General features: G+C 40.9%; 1 protein-coding gene across 1 annotated transcript in view; it reads left to right on the top strand.

Moving 5' to 3' along the window:
- Positions 1 to 25239, top strand: part of Zmat4 (zinc finger, matrin-type 4) — a 416076-nt gene that overhangs the window by 48071 nt on the left and 342766 nt on the right. The window contains exon 2 of the mRNA XM_013025137.1: positions 23931 to 24036. Within this exon, the coding sequence (XP_012880591.1) occupies positions 23935 to 24036 (102 nt within the window). The 5' untranslated portion in view covers positions 23931 to 23934. The remainder of the gene's footprint in view (positions 1 to 23930; positions 24037 to 25239) is intronic.

The following is a 25239-nucleotide window of genomic DNA, read 5'->3' as shown; positions in this document are numbered from 1 at the left end:
TGTAGTGTCCAATCTAGGGTACCATATTACATTTAGAATATAGTTCGTTTTATATAAAAATACCTGTTAACATATATTAGTCTCCTGATATTTTCAAGGAGTTAATATTTTAAAAATTTCCTAGTCTTAAATTTTAGACAATAAATACCATTAGATATAACACAAAATTATTTCTGAATCTCTACACTTTTAAGTATGAAAAAGGGTCTAGGATTCAAAAAGTTTGAGAACCACTGACCTAGAATATTCTACAAGAGGAGAATGCTTGTATTTGTAATCTGCTAGGCTGTATGGACAACTGTAAGGTGAGGGTTTATATAATATCCCTGGAAAGTTTATTCCCTTCCTCTCCTTCACTGTGGTCTATGACATGACTGTACAAAATTAAATTCAGTGAGAAATAACTTGGTTATTGGAGACAGCACAAGATGAAGCCAGTTAGTCTGGTCAGCCCACAGATATTTATTTGGTACTAGCTATGTGGCATTCTGGCCACCAGGAATAGAGTTCCCTACAAATTAGATGTAGTCATTACCACAAACAAACCTAAATTATTTGAGAGATGTGTTAGACAACAAACACATAAAGAAATTACATCACTTTATGTACTGGCCTATGTTCCATAGACGAGAAAATAGATTAGAGAAGGATGTGAGTGTGAGAGGAATGGGCTGTCTGTGTGGGCTTGGTTTAGGAAACGTTCCAAGTATGAGCTTTGGTGCTTTTAAGGTAATTAGCTGCAAGCCAGCACATCTAGAAAGAGCAGCATGAGGAGGGGAGTTGGAAAGATGTTGCTGGAGAGGTGGGAGAAGAGAGACCTAAGGTAGGGCTCTAGGATAGGTGAGTGGTTTGCAGTATACTTTCATTGCCTGGGAGGATTTGCCAGGATTTAAGTAGGAGAGTGACAGGATCCTATTGACTATTAAGATATTTCTGGCTCAGTGAGGATGGATAGGGTGAAGGTAAGTGAGGATAGTAAGATGGAGGGGAAAAGCAGGTAAACACCTTGCAATAGTTCAGGTCAAAAAGAGTGGGAGCTTTGGCTGCATCAGTAAGACGCACACATACAAATGATATGCATGAAAAGGGTCCTGACTATAAAAAGTTTGAAAATGATTGAGCTACAATATTGTACAAGATGAGAATACTTGTATTTGCAATCCACTAGACTATAAGGACAGTTATAAGGTGAGGGTATACATAATATCTGTGTAGGGTTTTATTCCTTCTGTGAGCTATAAATATACAAGAGTGTGTAAAACTGAATGCAGCGTGAAAGACCTTGGTTATTGGAGACAGCACCAGATTGAGCCAGTTAGTTTGGTCAGCCTGCATATGTTCATTTGGTACCAGCTCTATACTGTCATGGTGCTGTGAAAGCAGAGAAGACAGAGTGAGTATTGCTGTCTGGGTGAGTTGTATTCTCTTCCCACCCTTTTTCGGGGTATGTTGAGGATGACTGAGGCACAATAAAACACATAATCAGGGTAGGTGTGTGTTCTTCAAGGGATTGGTGGTTTGATTGAGTAACAACGGTCTTGCAAGAACTGGAGAGAGACTCAAGAGACATAAATATAACATCTTTTATCTCTTTCTCTTGGGAGGCTTAGAGCATTTTATCTCACTCCTCCTTCCTGAATCTGTGGGAGAGAGGTGGGTGGAGAAATGTCATTACTTATAAATATATTACGAGTAAATAATGAAAGTACTCAGAGAAACAGAAGGGAAGACTGTTCCTTGTGGAGTGCCTGCCCATGTTTGTTTGGTTTAAAGAAGATGAAAACAGGGCTGGGGTGGTAGCTCAGTAGCAGAATGCTTGCCTAACACGCACAAGTGTTAGGTTCAGCCCAGGACTGCTAAATCAAACAAATAAGAAAAAAACAAACCAAAACAAAAGAAGACATAGAAACAGGTCAGTCATGTGTTTAGCATGGCCTAGGGCCAAGTGTGGCCAGTGCAGATCCAAGAGGAGGTGACAGGCTGTGTTTCTTCCTCTCACTCCCCCTCCCCCGGCCCCCGCTTTGTCCCTAGGTTTGCAGGCTTGGCTTCTCTAAGCAACTGTGCAGCCTGACCTTCCCACGTGCAATGCTAGTACTGAGTGGTACTACTGGCCTGGCAGCAGCTTGTCTTCCCAGCATGACTTACCATCTGCCAGGAACAGAGTGAGGCGCCCTGCGGAAGACCTCTGAGGTCTCCTTGGTGCTGAGTCTGGAGCAAGTTCCTTGGACTGGCTCAAATGATGCAGTGCTGACTTAGTGCTTATGGGACCAGGAACCACAGTGTACAGGTTTTCTAATTATGGAAAGAAATGGGTGACAAATCATGTGCCCTCCTAACCCACGAAGGAGTAATAGTATTGATAGTAATAAAGATAATAGTAACTACAGTTATTTAATCCTTATTGTGCACCAAGAATTACTAGTCACTTTATGTTCTCTTTTCCCCTCACAACAATATTCTGATTGCTATTTCCTAGTGTCCCTATTTTATGGATGTGTCAACTGAGGCTCAGAGATTCAATTACTTTTCCAAGTTACTTAAGTAAGTGGGTAAAGTCAGTATTCACATCTTGATGTGTATTCCCTGAAGCTAGGGTTTTTCCTACTTTTTGGGATATGCCTTTGTATACTAATTTTTGTGTGCTTTTTTATATACAACTACAGGACCAAAGTCAGTCTACCCCCATCTTTTCTTTAAAAGGTTGAAATTCAGAAAACAAACCAAAACATCACACTTATTTGTGATAGTGCTGATAAGTGACTTAATTCATCATTCTTTCCAGAAGTACTCAAGACATCAAACATGAGCAGCAGTGGCCACAGCTGTAGATGGCATCTCACCTTCCAGGCTGCATTCTTTTCTTCATGGCCTAGGGTTTTTTGAAGAATCATTTCAAGAGCTTTTTTTTCCTGTAATTTGACATCCTCCTTTCTTGTTGCTCTTGTCCTTCAGATTTCAATTTCCTCTATTAGGGAAGCATTCTTTTCCCAGGACAGCTAATGGCATGAAGAGCTAGACAGAAGGGGAAACTAAATCCAATGCTTCACTTGTCATTTGCAAAATTATCCCTGTCAGAAGGTTGCTTGGTCCTTGTGGGTCTAAGAAAAAGTCTGGGGTTTAAAATTAGAGACCACATCATGTATGCTTTTGAGACGATCTCACATAATCTGCTGGCAGGCTAGCACTCTTGGGAGGCAGAAAGGGCTGGCCTCAGGTTTTTATGTCAGAGCCCTGAAGGCATCTGATTGACTGAAGCAAGTTCAACCACACTTCCTGGGTAGACTTCATCTGCCATGTAGAGGTGATACCAGGGAAAACTCTCAGGACAGAAATGGCTTCTGCAGTGCCTTTGTTCCCCTCACAGCCCAGTGAGAGGGGGCATGTAAGTAATTAGGGAAGGATGCTTTTTTAGCATGTAGTAGAGCTTTTGGGAAGGCAGTCTTGGCTATGCAAAGCCTGTGGGCTGCCTCAGACCTAAAGGAACACCTTGTGTTCTGGAGAGAAAAGAGTGGAAATTTCCCCTGAACACCCTTTGCCCTTCAGTGTTCTGCCCTTCCTTGTCCTTCCTCAGGGTCCCTTGCTTTAACTGGAGAGGTAAAATTACTTTGGGAAGCAGCCAAGCTTCTTTCTTCATCCACTCTTAAGTCACACTAAGTCTTACACAAACAATGCAAGCACTTACTGCCATCATAGAGAACACTGCACTTGGAGAAGCATTTTCATGTAAAACAGATTATTTAATTCTCATAAAACTTAAATGTGTTAAGTACAGCAAACATGATTGTATCCATAGGTAAAATGATGGAGAGGGTCAAACCTAAGGGGTTTTCTCCAAGATGATGGAATTGTCCCTATTTCTTAGCCACAAGGCTTGGGAGGGGAGAGTGTCTTTAAAAGTCTTAAGAGAAACCAAGCACTGGTGGCTCATGCCTGTAATCCTAGGTACTCAAGTGGCTGAGATTTGAGGATCACAGTTCAAAGCCAGACCTGGCAGGAATGTCTGAAAGATCTTTTCTCCACTTAACCACCAAAAGCTGGAAGTGAGCTGTGGCTCAAGTAGTAGAGTACTAGTCTTGAGCACAAAAGCTCAGAGACAGAGCCCAGGCCCTGAGTTAAAGCTCTAGGACTGGACACACACACACACACACACACACACACACACACACACACACACATACACCCCTACTCTTAAGAGAATAACCCAAACTGCAGCTTTCCCTCTACAACAAAAACTACCTGGACCTCTCTAGCCTGAAGCCAGGGCAGGGATGGTGCCAGTTACCTCTGGAACTCATCATCCAAAACCTTTGCAGAGCCCTTTGGGTTCATCCTGCTTATTCCCTGTCTTGCTGTGCCCTTTTGTGTTCTCCTTGCCCTGATTCAGTATTTTTTGAGAGAAACGTGACATTTTTGGGGTTGGGGAAGCCATGGGTGAATGGGGTGGAAAGTTGCTGCTTTGGCGGGCTAATGGTTTTCACCATTTATCAAAGGAAATGGAAAACAAACAGTGCAGCAATTTTAATTACTCTGCATGGAGGAAGTGATCAAACACCCAGTGACTTTAATTATGGAATCCACAACCAAGCTGCACAGAGGTGCTTCAAAGAGCTCAGAAAGTCTGTAGCCTTGCCAGGGTGTCTTACCTTCAGTGGAGCATTCCACACTTTCCCCAGGCAGGAGCCCCAGGACCTTTGTTCTTCCTATATGTCCAAGAGCAATGAATGGAAACCAGAATGTCAGAGTTCCTGCAGGGGTGGGTATAGTGGGTGGAATGAGAGGATGTGAATGAAGGGATGGATGGAATAAAAGACTTGAGGAAAAGATGAACAGCAATGTTAGTTGGAAAGCCAAGTTAGTGCAAAGCTCACAAGCAGTTGCTGTCTAGAACTGGCTGGTCTGCAGACTGTTTAGTGGAATGTTGACAGATCTGGCCGCTTGCTTGCTCCTTCTGCCTCAGGATGGCTATCGTGGAGTTGTTTCTGTGGGATCTGAAAGAGGCTGAAGTCCAAACCTATGAATTCCAGGATTCACAGACTAGAAAGAGTTGTGCTTTCTCCCTGCCCTGAGCCCATCTGTCAGTTGGCTGGTCTTTTTCTGGACATCTTGTCATCTTTGGGGGTTGGTCTTAATTGATGCTTGGCTCTAAATTTATTAAATACATTTCCCTTTGCACGCTTAACTGCTTCCTCTAACCTTTTTTATTTTAAATGTAAGTGCCTTTAGCTTGTGAGGCTGAAACATTTTATAACAGGCCTTTTGTGATTCCTTGGGACAGTAAACCCGGGTTTTCAACATGTTTTCTCTGCCATTTCCTGGGGATCTCACTTTGTCAGGACTATCTTTCTTAAGCATAAGAGACTGTCTTGGCTGCAGTCAAATTACAGGATGCCACAATATTTTTCAGAAGGCTGTCACAGTGTATGGGTGGATAGACCATTCTAGTAAGTGCACCAAAGTTTGCACTTTCATACACAGAAGAGTGACTACCCGCCATGTAGCATCAGAGGGAGATCAGAGACTGGAGGATGGTGTGTTTTTAATTGCCTGTAGATGTCCATTAGTAATTTTTAACTTTTTATCCTCTTCTGTGAGCAATCTAGGGTGTTGAATCTTGAGAGTATTTTCTCTGGAGAAGCAAAGCTTTTGAAAATAATAATGAAGATGCATAGCATTTTCTCTGGGGAGTTGTTTTAGCTCTGTTGATCTAGGAAGAGACCAAAGGCACCCATAACACATTTCTCAGAGAAGAGACAAGTTATATAAACATAGGAACTGAGCTAGTCAAACAGTGAGGACATCAGGGCTATCAGTGCAGGAATTATTGGTGATTGATATTCTGCCCAGAGACTCACTTGGCCCACAAATAATGTCAAGCAGGACTAAAATCTCCCAGTGGACAGAATGCTCAGTGTTTGGCTTTTATTGCATTGATACTACAGTGTACACAGTCCATGGTGCTGACAAAACTCTGTATAACTTACTTCCTGGAAAAATCTTGTCCTTTCACTTACACTAACTCCATAGATGCCTAAGTCTTACCCTGACTTACTGTAGATGGTATGACATTAGGCATATCCTTTCATTTTTCCAGGTCTCAGTTTCCTTATGGTATAGACATACATATATGTGTGTGTATGTATGTGTATGTGTGCATGTGTATAACAAAACAATACATGTACAAAATATTTATTGATATATTGATATATAGATATATTGCATACTTCAGTAAGTAGCTCATATGACTGTGGAGCCCCAAAGAAAGCTCACAATCTGCCATTTACAAGCTACAGAATCAGGAAGCAATGGTACCAATCAGTCTGAACTCAAAGGCCTGAGAATCAGGATCAACAATGTCCCATGGAAAGAGATGTCCAGTTCAAAGAGAAAAACAGAAAATGAGCCTTTCACCCTGTATTCTGTTCTAGGTCTTCTTAGATCAGATAAAGTACATCCACATGGGTGATAAAGATCTTCTTTATACATTTTAGAAACGCAACTACAGGTCTCTTCTATAAGTTTCAGAAATAATGGTTGACCAGGTATCTAGGCATCCTTTAGCCCCGTTTAGTAAAACACAAAATTAATAATCATACATGTTGAACTATTAATTCATTGAAGTCTTTAAAACAATCATTTTTTGTTGGACATTTTTTACAGAGTCCCCTGAACTGGGGTAGTGAAGATGTTCAGGTTCAACTAGTTTGATCTTTCTGAATTATTGTATGAGTCTATGTTTTCTGGTTATCCTGTACACTTAAATTGTAAACTGGAGGAGAAAGAACTAGTGCATCACCTTATCAGTTTTCATTTCACTAACAGTCCTTGAGGTGCTTCTGTGTCAGACTCTCACATTCCCAAGATGTGTTGATTCCTCCAAGGCACAGACTCCCCAGAGGGAGCAATTTCAGGTGTCACATTTGAGGATCTAGGGCCAGTCGCTGGGAAATAACTAATGCCCTTCCATGGAATTACCACATGGGTGTTGACAACTAGGAAAGTGCTAAGGTCATGGAGGTAAATGTCTGAAATATTTAGAACTTGCTGTCTGCTTTGCAAAGATTAGAGGAGAGATTAGTTTGGCAGTGGTAGGGTCCATTCTCTAGGTGATCCTCTGTGTTTTGGAAAAGCATGATTCCATTTCTTACTTCTTCACCTTCCCAATGGGATTCTATTTTCTGGCATACAAGTATCACCTACAGTGAGCTGGACATGGAAGCCAGGAGATTCCAATGGGTCTTGGATTTGAATAGCTGAGGTTTACTGTGCATTTAATGCTTTTGTCACAGGTTTGGTGCTGAGCAGTGACTAGAGTGGTCTCCACGATGTGATCAAGTGAAGGGACCTACTGAGCAGTATAGTCTCATACATAAGGAAATACAGATTATTTCCTGCCCTTGTCTCTCTGCTTTGTGCTTGAATTTCAGGGTTATAGATCCTTGGGAGTCTTTTCAAAAATGTGTTGTATAATATCCTGGAGTTGCATAGTTGATTGAAGACCAGCCAAGGACCAGTCAGATCAGAGCTCTGTAATTATTATCTTCTTCTTGCAGAGATTTAAAGTGGAATTAAGTGATTAGAAGTGCCTAATTGCTTATGGACTCCCTTTATGACACTGGCTGGTAAAGGCATCAGTTAAAGACTGCTTTGTCCTGACCCCCAAGTCAGGTGCAGCAACCCTGGCAGAACCTGCGACAGGCTGGGCAACTGCAACTGTGCAGCTTCACCTTTTCTGACCATGAAGTCTGGATTATTGGTCAGAGCTACAAATAGCCTCTTTTGGTAAGTGGGAAGAGAGGCAGATAACTGAAAGATTTTAATAAGAACAGCTTCAAAGCAAATGCTATGAGCAAAGCCCTGAAAAGTGTTAAATTTGGAGTTTGGAGAGATAGGTTCTAATTCCTGCCTTATATGTAATGTAATTCAGTTATTCATGCTGACCTTTCTCTTAGTTTTGCATGCCACCTGGGCTTCCTGGCTTCCAGAAGGACTGTCAGGAGGGTTTTACAAGCCATTATGTGAAAGTAAAGTAGCATCACATGGCTGGTTAGTATATTTGTTTTCTAGAGCTGCTTTTCAAAGTCTCATAGTTCTGGAGGCTAGAAATCCAAAATCAAGTTGTTGGCATAACCACATCCTCTATGAAGTTGCTTAGAGAGTATCTGCTCTTGTTCTGCATCTGCTCAGCTTCTGATAGTGGTCAGCAATCCTTAACCTTCCTTAGTTTATTCAATGCATCACTCCCATCTCTGCTCCATTGACACAATGTTAGGATCTGAATTTCTTTTTTCTTATGAGGCTACCAGTAATTGGATTAGGGTTCACGCTAATATATTATGATCTCATCTTTATTACATTTGCAAAGGCCCTATTTACAAATGAAGTTGCACTCACAGTTCTGGGAGGTATGATTCAACTCTGTTTTTGTAGAGAGACATATGCAACTTGGAACAGTCAGAAAATGCTGTCAGTGGAGATAGGTATCCCATTACCATGGTCCTGGTCTGAACAGGTGGAGTAGGCAATGGGATGGTAGGTCTCAGAGCAGAGGTACACTTGCGGGGAAGGGGGTAGTTAGTGAACTTGGCCAGCGCTGTGATGCTGTTGTTGCTGCTTCCCTAGAAACCCTATTTGCCTGTTTCCCTTAGTGCCATCTCCAGTTCCTGCAAAAACCCAATATGCAGGAGGCCTGTGGTAGGGGAGAAAAGACCTTCTACTGATCTTCCTCCTGGTCTTTCTCCCAACCACAGAGTCATTGACTTTTAAGTAGAAGCCAGATTCTTACATTGACTATGGGCACTCATGTGTATATAAAATAGGCATGGACTGCCAGCTCTTCCTGGAGAGGGCCCTGCCCCCCAGTGGCCCAGTCATGTGCCCAGATGTGCTTCTTGGAGTTCCCTCCAGCACACCTTCAGGCTGTTTTTTTTCTTAAATCTTTCCTAAATACATTTCAGGATAAGACTAAAAGAGCAGAATCAGAAAGTTCTGTTTCAGTACAGTCAGTATATTTTTGTGTGTGTTCAGTATTTTATTAAAAACAACTGCACAGATGAAGCAAGACAAATTAGGTATGACCAACCTTGTCATACAGGGGCTGTAACAGGACTGGTATTAGGAATTTTGCCTGCCAGCCCTCCAATAAGCTCTACCCTCTTAGAAACAGAAAGCTGAAGTATCACTCACTTGGGAGCCATGACCATTGGAGAATCTGGCTTCTCGCTGACTTTTCTTCAAGCAAGCTCTGTGGGTCCTGCTTCTGGACTGTCTGCTCATACTCTTTTCAAGGTCTGTCTCCACCCTTGGACTTAATCACACACACCTCACTCAAAACTCTAGGGTTTTATTACAGATGGCCTTGATTGCTAGAGAGGATGCTCTCCAATATTCTTCTGTTCCCCTCTTTCTTCTTAACATCTCTTCTGGGGAGATCAGTAGGCTACTTTGGAAGAGGAATTTGAGGACAGTGAAAGGGGTCATGCTTTCTCCAAAGTCCTCTGAACAATCACCAAATCTATCTGGTTCCAGTTGAGAATCCTTTGGTAGGAGAGTTAATAACTTTACAAAGACCTCCATGTCTCTATCCTGGGGAGATTTTATCTTCTTTTATTATTTGGGATGTGCTTCACTAGTCCTGGCTGGCTTTGAGGGGGCTTCCACTTCTATAGTTGACTTTTCTTTCTGTGTAGGCCAGATCTGCTGTAGGAGTCTTCTGCATGCTTCTTCACAAACAGAGTAATGTTGGCATGTACACTGATGCTCTCTTGAGGTGGTGACTTCTGATCAGCTCTTTGTCTCCCACAGCCCTGACTACCTGATGCTTCAGTCTCTACTCCCAGTTCCAAACCTGCTGTCACTTGCACAGCTTCTTTTTCATATCTGTTCAGTACCAGTTATCTTTCCTCTTAGGGTACCCATAGTTACTTATTTTATTATATCATTACTAGTAATTTTTTTATTTTTGAAATTTGTACAACTTTAACAAATTATCCAGCTAAAGTACTTAGAATGATACTGATACTTAGTACAGAGATGAGAACATTCTTGGCGTGAGGGGGTTACTGTGTACAAGGGAAGCATAATCAAACATACCATTCCAAAAATACTCTATTAAATGGAAGTTACAGAGAGCTAGGAGCACCTCCAAAGGGCCCCCAGGTAGGGAGAAGATAAAGTGAATGTTCTGGAGAAGTGATATGTAATACCTGGGTTAGTTAGTTGTTGAAGACAAAAAACAGCTTATCATTAGTAAGATGTGAAGGAGAGAGGGCGGAACCATCTTCACAGGTCATGACTGGAAGGATGGAAACTGGTTGGCAGTGCATTGAGATGGCTACATTCTCATGTGAGTAGGAATTAGTTCAAATTTCATATATACTCCCTCCAGAAACTGTGAGAGCAGCCAGGGTCTTATCTTAGGGAAAGCTAACTTGCAGATGTGACCAGCTCCTTTGTTGATGCATTCACTGCAGAAAATGCACATTACTATATCAAATTGTAACCTAGATTTCATTTGACTGGGGTTCAAAAATCTCTAAGGGATGTCTATTCCTTTAGGACAAAATAACCTGTGAGGTCACTGCTCTTCTTGCCTGTGACACCAGCTTCTAGTGGTGACATATTTTATATAGTTTCTATTTCATGGGGCTCCATAGAAAATTAGCCAAGGAACTCCCCCGGGTGCCAGGTGGCTTGAAATATCTCATTAGGAATAGCTGTGTGGGAAGAAACAATATTTTTAGCAGTGGGTAGGAAGTGTTACTGAAATATGACTTATTTGACATTATGGAACTTAGAATCATCAGTTTAAGTCAGATGTACGATAGTAACTGTAACTACATTGGGGACTGAGATCAAAGAATGGGCATTGGGATTCAGTATTAGCATAATTCTCCCTCTCTCTCTCTTTTTGCATGTTATTAAATAGTACTGACCCTATCTCAGAACAGAGCATCACCAGAAACAATCCTTGGCCTAGATTTGCATTATGCTACTTCAGGAATAAGATTACAAGCTCCTGGAAGAGTTCTGGGACTTAGGAAATTGATAGGTCTCGGGCTAAAGGATTTAGCACATTGCCAATCTCTGACAGGCTGGGGTATATAGAGGGGCTACTATGAGCAGTGAGAAGACCTGGCTGTGGGTTTGTCAACAAACAGGCTCTGCAGAGCTGTGCTGAGGGCATTCATTAGAGATGCTCTTGTGGGATCACTTGAGGAACACAGTGAGAAGCTGGGCTTTGGTGAGAGTGAAAGAGCCTTTGCCCATCCATGAGGAATTTTGGGCAAAGAACAACCTGATAGTGTTGGCCCATGTGGGCAGCAATGATGTGTGTCTGTACCTTTATACCTCCAGTCAGTTATTCCATGAGGAGGTATTTGACAGTGGCAGCAGCTCTCTGTAGCAGGGTGTGTTCCTGAAGGAATTGATTGAGGAAGGCTGAATATCACATGCTCTCTCAGCTTTGTGGAAAGAAACTCTGAGTGGGTACCAGCATTGGACATCCTGCCCACCTCGGGATGTTCAGGGTGCTTATTTAACCATGGTCCCAGCTGCTCAGGAAGCAAGTTATAGCCTGTGGACTTGGGAGCCCCATCTCTAGTTGGTAAGAAGTTGGATGACTACTTACAAAAGGTGTCATGTTGTGTTGCGTGTGCCCTGTTTTGGATGGAATAATTACTTAAACTTCTCGCTGTGACCCAGACAGGGTCAGGTGTCAGAGTAAACTCCTGATTGCAGCCCCTGGTCTTTGCTTTCCTCGGAATCTGATCTGGAAGATGGTTCTTGTTTGGTGCCTTTGCCATCATCACTCACTTTCATTGGCCAGCCACACAGGTCAGACCAAAATTGAAAAGGGTGGACTCTTCCTCCTTGCTGGAATGATTTCTAAAAGTAAAGCAGTAACTACTCTGGGCCAAGGCAGTTAGAGGAACAGTGCCCTGTTAGTATTTGATCTTACTCTTTTGTATTTTACCTACAGGCAAAGGTGGGTCAGTCAATCATTTGTCTTGATGTGCTTTTGTATTCCTTCTGAATTTGAAGGGATTGGGCTAGACAAGCCCTAAGGCCATGTCTAGAGTTGTGATGATGTTTTTAATTCATGGGCTATGACCTCATTTTCTCTCCAATTTGTTCAGCTCCAGCTTGTTGGAATCTTTTGCCCTTTTCTTTTTTTCCTACTCCCCTTTCATCCAGTCTTTCCCTCCCCCTGTTTTCTTGCCAGCTCTTTCATGATGCTGTTCTTTCTTTCTTGAAGCAGCCTCTCCTTTCTTCCTGAGAAGTGGGAAGAGGCCATGGCATGGGCCAATGCTAGTCTGGTGTTGGTAGATGGACAGTTCTCTGGAGGCTGGACGCCATGTGGGAATGGAGTAGAGTGATGGAGAGAATGAACTGAGTATCACCTATCCCATTTGGATTTGGGTCTCCCCCAAAGCCTGGAACTGCTTAGCCAGGCAGAGTCTACATCAATTTAGTTTCCTTTCTTATGCTCCTATCAGCTGCTGCTTATCTCATCTGAGCTGGAGAGAATGGGCTTGGAGAAAGATCTGGAATTGTAGTTACATTAAGAACTGGAGTGGAGAGGTGTGTGCTTCCTCCTCAACATCAGGGCTGTTGCCAGACAGTCAAGCTGTCACTTCTGGCAAGGTGACAAGACCCGAATACTCTGATGTGAGCCACTTGCTCATTACCTGGCATCCCAGTGGTCATGACCATCTGCTCAGTTTGCCCCCTCACAAGATGGCAAAGCAGATTTCACTGCACAACAGCCTGTCAGGAATGGGTAGGATGGATCTGTTCAAAAACAGAGAATCAGAGCTGTCTTCCTAGAAGGTGCTTTGGGTGTCTGGAAACTCATTGCTAGTCAGTGTACCTGAAAAGTGTTAGTGGTTGTCCTAAAGTGATGCCATCTATTTCCATAAATTACTTGGTTTAGCACCTCAGAACCTACATTCTGCTCCAATGAAGACTAGATTGTTGCTTCCCTGAATAAGCAGTCTCAGCAAAGTCCAGGCGGTATAGTGCTATTTCCCTAAGCACTGAGCTGCAGGCTAGTGTACAAGTCTAATCTCTGGAGTATAAAACCCTTGAAGGTGTTTGGCTTTTTCTAGCTCTCTCATAAAGAACATGAAGTGATTTAACTAGGTAAAAAGTGTATATATATATATATATATATATATATATATATATATGGGATGTGGGGTTCCACTCCATGTTCAGGAACTAAAAGTTCCTGGATAGCTCTATCCAGCCTTCAGAGAAAGCCAAGATGATTCAGATTCTGGCTTTCAAGAGCCAGACCCTAGGTATGCACATTACTTCAGATGTTTCTTCTTGACCTACTAACTGCAAAAGAGGCTGAGAAATTCAGTCTAATCAGTTGTGACAAGGAGAAAGAAACAATAAACAAAACTTACCATGATTACACGGTGCATGTAATTCATTTCTATAAAATCATCTCTCTCCATTGCTTACCATATACTCTCTCTCTATCTCTCTCTGTCTACCTACCTATCATCTATTCTCCTCTTCTTCATCATCATAATCATCTGTGTGTCTACCAATCATCTCTATCTATCACTGACATTATTTACCATCTTCAATAACAGAACAAGAACCTGTATAGGATCTTTGAAAGCAAAGCTAAGGTCTGGTTACAACTTACATATGTGTTTCTCTCTGCCCTTCTGGTTCCCTGTTCTGATGTAGTCATCATGCTGACTCCTATCCTCCTTTTGCAAACATTTTTCAATTTATCTCATCTATATGTATCCCCAGGCTTATGTGTGTGTACGTAAATATAATAAATTCTTTTTGACTTTATAGAAAGGATCTCAGATCTGTGCTCTTTGGATTCACTGTTCTTATGAATATTAGGTTGCTATGATTTGTCTCTATTCTAGTATGCTACTGAGCTTCATTTATCTTCCCTGATACTAATACATATTTGAATGACTTAGAGTTTGTTATTTGAAAAATATTATCATCAACCTTTATGTGCTCTATGCTGTACATGAGAAGAATTTTTCTTTGTTGTGTTGTTCAACTTCTGAGATTATTTTTAATTTTCAACTTACTTGTCTGTCAAAACGTTTATTTTTACTTATTTTTTATTTTTTCTTGGCACCTTTATTTGCTGTTAATTATGAAGCTAAGTGTCATTTTTGACTACTATGGAGACATTTTCAAAGTGGAGTAGTAGAAACTTTCAAATTATTACACTTTTAAATTTTCATATAGAGAAGATTTTTGTAGTCAATGTAATTTTGTGTATAATATTATTCTACTTGAGGGTATTTTACTATTTTTAAGTTTTTATTGTAAAGGTAATGTATAGATGGGCTGCAGTTACATGAGTCAGGTAATGAGTACATTTCTTTTTGAACCGTGTACCCTCTTCTCTTGCTTTCTCCAAGTGTTTTCTCTCCCTGAAAAAAATGTTTAAAACAGCCCACGTCTACACCTTCTCTATCATTTTGGATATCTAGATATTCTACTTTTCACCAATACTCTTATTGACTATTAATGAGCATAATATCCATATAGTGACCTTTATGCACTTCCTATGCTAGCTGAATTACCTAAGCTATCATTATTATTATTATTATTGTGTGTGTGTGTGTGTGTGTGTGTGTGTGCGTGCGTGCCTGTTCTAAGGCTTGAACTCAGGGCCTGGTCATTGTCCCTGAGATTTTGTGCTCAAGGCTAGCACTCTGCACTTCACTACCAGAATTTTTGGTACTTAATTGGATGGACTTTCCTGCCTGGGGCTGGCTTTGAACCATGATCTTCAGATCTCAACCTCCTGAATAGCTAGGATTATAGCAGTGAGACACCAGCAACTGGCACTATTATTATTATTACTATTATTATTATTACTTTACTACTTCTTGCTGCATTCCAAAGCCAAAGCAGTTAAATGTTTTAAGATTTCAAACCAATTCTCAGATCTGTCAGAAGTTGTAATTGAAGTATTGAAGGGAGGAGAAAGATTTACAAGAAGTTGTTTATCAATTATTGGATAGGTATTTAGTCCCTATTCCTACTCTTGTAATGTTTTAATTCCTGGACATGCATCTTTACATGCCACTTTATGTATTCTACAATTTTGTTGGTGCTGGCAAAATGAAGAGATAAAGGAAGACTCAACAGTTTGAATTCCTGGAGAAGTCTGATCAAGTTAGTATATGATAGTGAAGAATGGAACTTAAACACCTATGGCTGATTGGTCCATTCAGTAGCTTATAGACACAGTTCAAATAAGTTTGCCCAGTAACAGTTTGGCCCTTCTTGCTGTGCCTTCCTCTGTAGTTGGGTACAGGTGCAGAGTTTTGCCTCCCTGAGCCCTGAAAGTGATGGCTGCATTTAAATCTGCCCTCAATCTGTCTGTTTCAATAGGGGCAGTCTTGTGAAGATAAATCATGTAAACAAGTTACAGTAGTGGAACACTTATTTATAAACCCGTATTTTCGAAGGCATGTAACACTGTTAACCAAAAAAAAAAAAAAGGCTGAATAGTGTTTCAGCTTGTTGAGAAAATCCATCTTGAGCACGTACATGCTTCATTCAGATAGCTAATGCCTCACAAAGTGGGGGATCCACTGTGCCTTTCTGCTTTTGAGTGGGGAAGGGTGGGAGCCTGTTCTTTAAAACATGAGTGGCTTTCTGCCTGGGTGCACAACCCTTTAGTTTGATGGAATGAGTGACAGCAAACAAGAAGCACACTTTACTCAAGCATATTCTCTTCTTCCCTCTCTTCTTTCTCTGTGTGGGCTAGTATTTTGCTTTTCTCTGCCTCTAACCTTTCCCCTGTGATGTGTGCTCTGCTTTTGCTCTGACTTGAAGTGCTAAATGAATTGAAAATCCAAACTCCCCAGCCACCAACCACATCTCCCTCTCCAAGTGTGGAAAGAAGAAAGCAATGCTTTCAACCCCCTGGTAAAGGTGCTAGAGTTTATCCAGTAGTATCCTGTGAAAGCATGTGCTGCCTTTCCTGACCACAATGCTTCATCATGAGCCTAGATCCGTCCACTGAGTGCAGGTTTGTTATTGCTAAAAACTTCAAGCTCTTCTCAAAGATGGAACTAAGGATCCCAAGGACCCCTTGGGATCCCAGATAGAATGTTTTCAACTTTTGGAATCAGCTGCCTCCTATCTGAGGTGGAGACAGAGGTCCAGTAGTGAAATCTAAGCCAGGACTTTGGGGCAAAAAAAGATTCTAGATGGACACAAATGATATCAGGGAGTACCAAATCTTCATGTTTCAGCAGGTGTGAATATTTTTTAAAGATGGGAAACCTGTCTGTGTGGAGTGGTACATGCTGGGTCTCAGCATATGACCCTCCTCTCATGGTATTTAGAGTATTTTATAGTGCATACGTAGTGCTCAAGAGCATCACCTGGCAAATAGTCATTCTTAATAAAAGTCTATTTGATGAATAAAGCAGGACTCCGAATTAGGTTGCATGATGTCCAAGACTTTGGGAGAAGCCATTTGGGCCACTTGGTAACTTAGAAAATTAATGATTTACATAGAATTGATAGCTGGTTATAGAATTCTGGGCTGGCAGCACCATTGTGCTCCAATCCCTACAAATCTACAGTTCACACTTATCTGAAGGACAGAGGACCAGAGAGATGAGTGGTGGCAAGGAACAAGGCACAGGTGAATGGCCACAGAGGTTGGCCAGAGAGCCATCCAGTGAGCCATCAATATGCTTGCTTCTCTCCTTTCCCTCATGCTAGTAGGCCAGCCTGAATGTACATGTGAGTGAGACTGACAGATGTGGTTCTATGGCCCGGGGTGAAGGGTGAAGTGGCAGATGCTTCTGAGTGAGGAATCCCAGAACCTGGTTTTACAAGTGAAGAAAATGGTCCCATTAAAGGCAATTATTCAAGTGGTGTGAGTCATCTATGCAGCCCCTGGCTATGCCATGCAAGGCAAGGGAGTGGTGTGGGGAATGTTCTCGCTCTCAATAAAGCCAGGCTAGAAGACAGAGCTTACATCTGTGGTGATATAGGATGAGTGGCCTGGACTGGCAGTTTTCTTCTTCTGGGCAACATGAGGAATGGGCAGGTGGCCCTAGAACAAAAGAAAGGCTGCCATCCTGAGAAATAGGGAATCCCAAAGGTTCTTCAGACTGGCTGTGTCTTTGACCTTCACCTTGCTCAGAGCTGTTGGATGGATGATGCTTTTGCTTCTGTCTCTCCTTCCACGTGTACTGAATTAAAGGAAAGCGTGTGCTGGAGGCTGCAGCCTGAGACCGCTCCAGATATGCTCACGGCTGCTGCTTTGTCTGTTTGCTGCCCCTTTTACTGGCCTGATTTCATAGAAGACCAATATGCTTTTATTTCTGGAGTACTTTTCTTTTTTTCCCCCTAAGGCTGCTTGGTCTGCTGCCATGGAAACCAGCCTTGCATCACCCACCTTCATTTTTAGGGAGATGTGATGGGGGTGAGGAAGGTCTCATCCTCAGAGGCTGTTGGGAATGATTGGAGGATGCAGGTGGGTACTGCTGAGGTGTAGTCAGAACCACTTGTTTGCCTCCCAAATCATTCTCCTTTTGTTGCTAGGGAGGCTAGTGAGGACCGTTTTTGGTGTTTTTTTTTTAATTGCTTCAGAAAGACAGTGGCATGACCTGAGAATAAAAGAGATCAAGAATCAGGGCACAGCCAGGAAATCACCAAATGTGGACTCAGAGTTCAGGGAACTAAGAACTCCAAAGGGCGACAAAGGAACAGATCAAGGCTTCTTTTGTGCTGAAGATGGGCTGCTCTAATTTCCAAACTCCACCTTTCTGGGCACAGCTTTATCTTCTCCAATGTCAATGAAACAAATCAGAAACAATTTCAAGTGCTTTTTGGATACCAGTAATTTCAAAATATGGCCCAGCTTAAACAGCAGTGAAATGCTGTACATCTGTTTCACATTTGTAAACAGGGAGTGGTTCATTTTAATTGGTGATGTTTTTACTGTACCTTCAGGGTGTTAATAATGAAGGAGATAAAAGTTCGGCCTCTCTGCATTTGTTTCTAGAGGCACAGCCAGAGAGCTTCTCAGAGCAGTGGGGCTGTTCAATGGTGAATGGTGTATGTTTCGTTTTAAGGGAATGTCTCAGACTAGATAAAAGGAGTCAGTTCATCTGGGCAGAGAGAGCAGTGGCTCCTTAGGATGTCAGGCCACACTCAGGGTAGCAGTGGATGGCAGCCTAAGCATGGTTATCTTACAGAGACTACAAACCTTGTGCATATGTACACAGAAGCAGAAATCCAGGAGTCTGGTTTTGGGTCTCGATTGGGTGCAGACAAATAGGGGAGTCTGGGCATGGAGGTCAGAAATAGCTAGCAAGCCCCTCCTGGAGAGCACAGCTCTTCAGGGACCAGTGTACTAATTTTGTGCAGGGTGTTCACCCTTATCTTTCATTTTAAGTATTTTTATTGCCTGAGGCAGTAGGAAGCTGATTCAGTGGCAATACTCAGCCTTGAGAAAGGCAGTCTAGATCAGAGGATTCACTTAAGGGCACAAGGCTCAGCCCAGGCTCGAAACACCGACCCACACATAGTAGTTGAGTGACCTGTGGACATGTTATTCAATTCCTTAACCTATGTATTCCCATGTAGAAAGAAATGCTACTTTACTTCTCTGAAGGAATTAAGCCAGGTGATACACAGAAAACCCTTAGCACAAAGCCTTGCTGAGGGGAAACCCTTTACTAAAGTTTTCATTTCTACTGGGTCAAGAGCTTTTTCAGAAAAGTTCAAGTACTGTTGGGACCATCCTCAGTATTGGAGATCTTGGAATCTCACACTGAACAGCAATTTGGAAATTTAGAAACTCTGTTCTACGGGCAAGAAGAGCTCTTTAATTGAGAATGGCAGGACTCTTACATCCTGTCCTTAAAGAGCTAGTGAACAGAGAGTGCATGGAAGGTCGGCTGTTAGACCTCATAAGCTTTATGGCAAAAAGTACTCTAGCCTGTGATAGAGGGATGTCCACCATTGGAGGACTCAATCTCAGGCCTTCTCCTCTTAAGGGTCTGGGGTGGAGGAGATGTCCCTGGGGGACTGTGGTTTTTATGGTGTATTAGAATGTTGCAGTCAGGGCGGTGGGCTCAGATCATTGCTATCCTTGGCCTCTGCTCAAACGTTGTTGCTTCCATTTGTGTTCCTGGGGAGTAGGTCACAGGGAGTTGAGCATTGGTGGAAAGGAGAGCAGGTGGGGCAAAGTTATCTTTAAACTCCCTTGGGCAGTATCAGCACCTTCTGACAACAAAAATAGATTCTAAGCATTTTATAGAGTCTCCGGTATCAGCTGGCAGGAAGAGTTGGCAGCTGTATTTCATGGACAGCAGCCATTTCTGAGGATGATATTGTCAATACAAATGAACTATGTAATAGCCATAAAAGCATGATTTCAGTACACTGACCATGTTATCTCCCTTCTTAGCTTCTAATGTCATTCCATTTATTTATCTTCTTAAATACTTATAGAATCCCTCTGAAAATAAGTGTAATGATAAAACAGAATCAGTAATATCTCTAATAATGGTGGCATTATTAGCATTTTGAGTATTTGCCATATGCCAGTCTGTTTCATGCCTTATCTACTATATCATTTCTAATCCTCATAATAATGTTTTGAGAACACCTTCCCTCACATTTCACAGTGACAGAAACAGAGCTCTGAAAGGCTATGTAACTTGCTGAACAACCTGATTAATGAACAATCAAGACTTTTCACTCTGAAGAGCCCTGCATGGGTCTAGAGATCTTTGAGTCAAAGTTATTTTCACACTGTCAGAAATGAGGAATGGAAAAAAGGAATATTACTCTTTCCCACAGAGTTGAAGGTTTCTCAGTTTCAAGCCTGCAATCAGCTCCTTAGAAGCCAAGAGGAAGGTGTTAGACTTGGACCTGAGAATCCTGAATAAGGCCATCTCTTGCACTGTGGGAAACACTTAGGGCCTGCCTGTTCTCCCTCCTGAGTCACTCCTTCCATTGAAGGAATGACTTCCATTTCTTAAAATTGTATTTTCCTTTACTTTGTGTTAGCCCAAATTAGACCAACCAGTGTCTCCTGAATGTCTTTTTATGCCTACCAGTAGTAACATTTTTCTCTGTGCCAGAGAAGAGAATTAGCTTCTAAGTTGGAAGAACGAATCTTATCCATATAATGCCCATCCCACTTTAATCCTATCCATCTTTAAAATTTTAAATTCCTATAGAAACTCTTTGAGAAGATCCTTGATAATCTCTCCTGTGTTCTCATACCCCTTAAGCACTTTTCAGCAGTCAGATCATAACTGCAGTCTGTTTATTAGGGCTTCCTTTGTATCTCTTCTCAACTAGTAGCCTCTGAAGATTTGGACCCAGAGGTTGTACCTTCTGCAATACTTATAGTTCATATAAAATAAAGGTTCAATTACCATTACAGAACAAATAAAATCCTTTCTCCTCTAGATTTCCTCTATTTATTAGACCTATAGGCATATATGATTCTTATACCATCACTGCTGCCCAGCTGCATAGATATATTGTAATATAGACTCCCGGGACAGCAAAAGAGAATCTAGTGATACTATAACATAGATGTTACTTCCAATGTGAACCTCTTCACTAAATTATTGATGGCATCATGTTATGTGGATACTGAAGATCAACTTAGTTTTGTCAAGTTTTCAGTGGTGCCTTTGGGATGTGTTGTTGGAGCACAGTACAACAGTGGAAGTCTTCAGAGTCAGGAAATTAGACCCCTTGCTTATTTTCTTGGTTTCCTTTCTCAGAATGTTCCAAGGCCTCACAACATTGAACAGTAAACACATTCCTAGGTCATGAAAAACTGGCTCTGGTGATACCCCATAGACTTGAGCAGTGATGTATTGTGGTGCTATTATTGATCCAAATGATGGTGCAAGCATAGGTTTGCCTTGGACAGAGCCATGAACACTCTTTTGTTTTGCTGTTTTCTTTCTTTTTAAAAATGTGATATTCATACGTATATATATATATATATATATATATATATGTATATATATATATATATATATATATATATGGATTCTATGCCTCTATCAGAAAGAATGACACATTTGTTAGGAAATGGAAAGAATTGCTGTTTTCTCTCTTAACCAGTTTTCCTGAACTGAAGGCCAATGAAACTGAGAATTCTACTCCAAAGAAGCCAGAAGAGGGGAGCAAATGGCAGTTCTTTCTTGGGAATTCTAGTCTTTGAATCATAAATAGGGCCTTCTGGTTGTCTAAAATGACCTACACAGAGCGAGTTCTCTTTTCTTTGAGAAAGGTCTTATGTACAAACCAGTCTGACAGTTGTCAACTAATTGCCTCCCACTGGAATTTAATGTGTTCAGGTATTTAGTTCATGTCACACAGATTCAGAAGGGCCTTCATTGCCTGTTTTATACCATATAGACTTGTTCAAGCCAATATTCTTATATAAAACACTGGGGAAAACTATGGTATTTTTTCTTCCTTCAATTTTTTTTCAGTATACACATTTTATATTCTGTCTTTAAAGCTATTTCTGCTGCACAGCTGCTTTACCAAGACACAGACTCCTACAGGCCCCACTTGGTCCAATGCGTACCTTGAATATCCTTTCACAGTGTTTGATTTCTGCAGTTGGTTGTATAATGAGGAAGGAGTATGCAGGGAGTTTGGAGATTTCTATTAACCAGGTCACCTATGAATCTATCTTTGTGTGCTTCTTTATTAGAAATAGCAGGGAACACGATCATATTTAAACATAGCCACTTATAGAAACTTGGCTTTAAAAATACACCTTACTTAGTTTTCATTTCCAATTTGAAATTTCAAAACGTTGTATTACATTTTCCCATCATCAAAACTCCTCTTTTCCATTTTCATTCTAGTATGTGAATAGAGACCACTACAAATCATAGCAGTCATTGGAATGGCGTTGAGATTATAAAGAAGTCTAAAGAAGTAGACTGTCTCTGGAGTGCTTATTCTTTTTGATACTGTTATCAAAGATGGATCACACGCAAATAGACACAAATCAAGGTGATGAGGAGAATAGAACTTAAGAGTACATCTTAGAGAATTATCTTCAATGACTGGAGGGTGGGTACCTAATGAAAATGGGGTCTAAAACTATACCAAGGATAGAATTAATGAATGAAAATTATGGTGGTCAGATTTTAAAACCTAATCACTGTAGCTCTTCTGTGGACCAATTGTCTTGTGAGGTGAGTGGAACTCGAGGCATGGCAAATACTGGATCCATGCTGAGTGAGGTCCATTCCATTTTTGAGGGGGGGAACAATCGTTTGAACATAGCAAGTCCACATCAACTGTGAGTATGGTACTTAGTGTCTGATGTAATTAGTGGTTGCTTCAAAACAGAAGTGCTTACTATTGTCTTTTATTTTGAATCCTTTTGAGCTGCTAAAATACCAATGCTTTGAAAGGGCTATTATAGCTGAGGCCAAAGAAAGAAAGCAAGTTTCAAGTTCTTGAGACAGGAAGCCTTTTATTTTAAGCAGATGCATTACTTACATGAGTTAGCTATTTACATGGTTTCTACAGCCTCTTAAAACGGCCAGTATTATTCATTTTATTACATTGCTTAAGACTTGGCAAATATTTTATCAATACTGGGATGCCATTAAAAATATAATATTGATTCCTTTTGAATGTAGAGAGTTTTGTATTTTATATAGCACCTCCTTAGATGTTTCTTTTTTTGATTTACAATTTTCTAAGGAGGCATAGGTAAATATTATATCCATCTTTATGGGGGGAAACTGAGACACAGCAGGATTTCTGTGTCATTACATGTTAGTGTTAGATCTGCAGTGGGTCTGTGTGTGCAAAGTAGAATCATGCAAGTTAGGTAACTTCTCTGGCCATGCTAGCAACCAGCAATGTAGCTTGGTAATAAGAGGAAATTGTTGCCAATGTGCATACCAGATTGCTGTTGTCTAGGTTCTCCTGATTCTCCTTACTCTGGTGGGAGATGAGTGAATTGGTGAGCATCATATTATGCTGGTGTATGTTTCTAGGTGATAGCATGACCTTTTAGCTGTTATATGGTATATTTCTGACAGGTTGCTTCACAAATTTGATATCCTTAGCTGCATTTTGATGCAGAGTTTGAAATTGTAAGATATCTTCAACTGCTCTGTGAGTTTCATTATGGGGTGGGGTGGTAATGGTAACTTTGATGGATTTCAGTGACTCTAAATGTAGAGGTAGTAGAAATAACAAAGTTGAGGCTGTAAAGAGAGTTGTATTTTCATTTGATTTCAACCTTAACTTTTCTTTGTTTAGTTAATGAACTCAAATTCAATTTTATATTGTATGTATGATAACTTGTTCCCTGAGAGTTTTTAAAAATAAAAAGGTTATAAAAGCATTATGTCTAATTTGTGACAGATAACTACTATTAAAATTTCTGTTAAAATTCCTGGCATGTTTTCATATGCACATCATACATATTTTAGAACACATTCAATATAGTATTGTAACATACTTGTTTATAAACCTCTTGTAAATTTGTATTTGAGAGCCACATCATTCTAGTTTGTGGATATATCAAAATTCTACATATATTATGTGTTTTACAATATTTTGCTAATATATCACATATGTAAATATACTCTTATGTAAAATCTTAACAAAACATTAGCTATAAGTCTGGTTTATTTAAACAGAAAAACTGAAGTTGCATTCTTATTTTTTAGGGTTCCATAAATCCTTCTGGGTATTTATAAGGAAACTGTAAACTGTTTCCTTGTTATCGTTAATCATTAGGCTGACATCAAGGTCTGAAGAGGCTGTCCAACTGCTACTACCATCAGACCTGCTGGTGGGCTCCTAGATTTTCCCACAATGAATGGCTTGCATTGCTGTCAGAGTAGTGGACTCACTTTTCTTTTCTTTTGATTTTTCTTTAGCCTGATGAAGTCCTCCGACATTGATCAGGATTTGTTTACAGACAGTTACTGCAAGGTGTGCAGTGCTCAACTGATATCTGAATCCCAGCGTGTGGCCCATTACGAGGTAAGGACAGCTTTGTACATTCAGTCTGCTCAAGTGGAAGAAATCCAGATTGTAGGACCAAAGCACACTCCATTCTGGATTTGGGTGGGCTTTCGGAGCCCTTATAACAGGACTTGAGCCTGTGCCGTGAGATCAGGAATAATATACATGTGTGGGATAGGGAGTGAGGGGAGTGAGGGTTGGGGATAACATTCTAAACTTCTGGCTGCTTCCCAGATTCTTGTTTTTCCTCACATATATATCTCACAGACACAGTGGGCTTTCTCTATCTATTATATCTGTTATTGCACATGCTTGAAGTTTCTTTCAGGTGTACATGGCAGATGCACTACTTCCAGCCCCTTTTCCCAACTATGTCTCTGAAGGTAGGCTCAGATGTTCTTGCAAACCAGTGTGGGAAGTTGGGCACTTGGGTGTCAGCTACAGTAGAGTCCATTTCATCCCCTCAGAATTCCTCCACCTCATAGCCAATACCTTATATTAATCAGAATAAAAGTTTCTATTACAGAGCTATGTGATATTTAAAGGCATATGTATTCTTGAAGGACATAATTTAGGAGCTTTGGCTCTTTAAGATAGGAGAGCTGGTGACTGAAATTTGCTCTTATTAATGAGAACAGAGTAAGAGAAAAGAGGTTGTCCTGTATTTGAAGAAGGAATGAGGTACCAATGAGGAATGAGGAATGGGGATCTAGGAATCCCAAGACACTGAATGCTGTGGGATGTTCTGTCAGAGAACATACACCAGTGGGAACAGCAGTTTTCAAGGGTAATAACTTGTAAAGAATTTTCATTTGGGGGGCTTAGCCAGCAATTTTCTGTATGTCTGATGAGTCTGACAAATGTCAGTTGTTACTGTCACTCATCAGACTCCTCTGGGCCCCAGATGCCTCTGTGCAATATGAATAACACACAGCCAGAAAGACAGTAAACAGCTCTGCTTTCTCCTCTGGGTTTTTTGGTGACCACATGAGACCTATTGAAATAGTACATGTGGAATATTCTGGAAGCTATAAGAATGAGAGACATGCAAAATTGTATTATTAACCAATATTATTACCTTTGCTGAAATGTTTTGATGAAGTTAAATAAAACTCGTTAGAAAAAACTTCTAAAATCAGCAGCTGTGCAAAACAATAGGATAGTGGAATAGTTCCTCAGTATCCATCGGAGACTGGTTCTAAGACTCCCTGTGAATACTCT

The sequence above is a fragment of the Dipodomys ordii genome, unplaced genomic scaffold (assembly GCF_000151885.1).
Source record: "Dipodomys ordii isolate 6190 unplaced genomic scaffold, Dord_2.0 Scaffold4, whole genome shotgun sequence".
NCBI classification, from domain to species: Eukaryota; Metazoa; Chordata; class Mammalia; order Rodentia; family Heteromyidae; genus Dipodomys; species Dipodomys ordii.
This window is presented reverse-complemented; position numbering and strand designations above follow the sequence as displayed.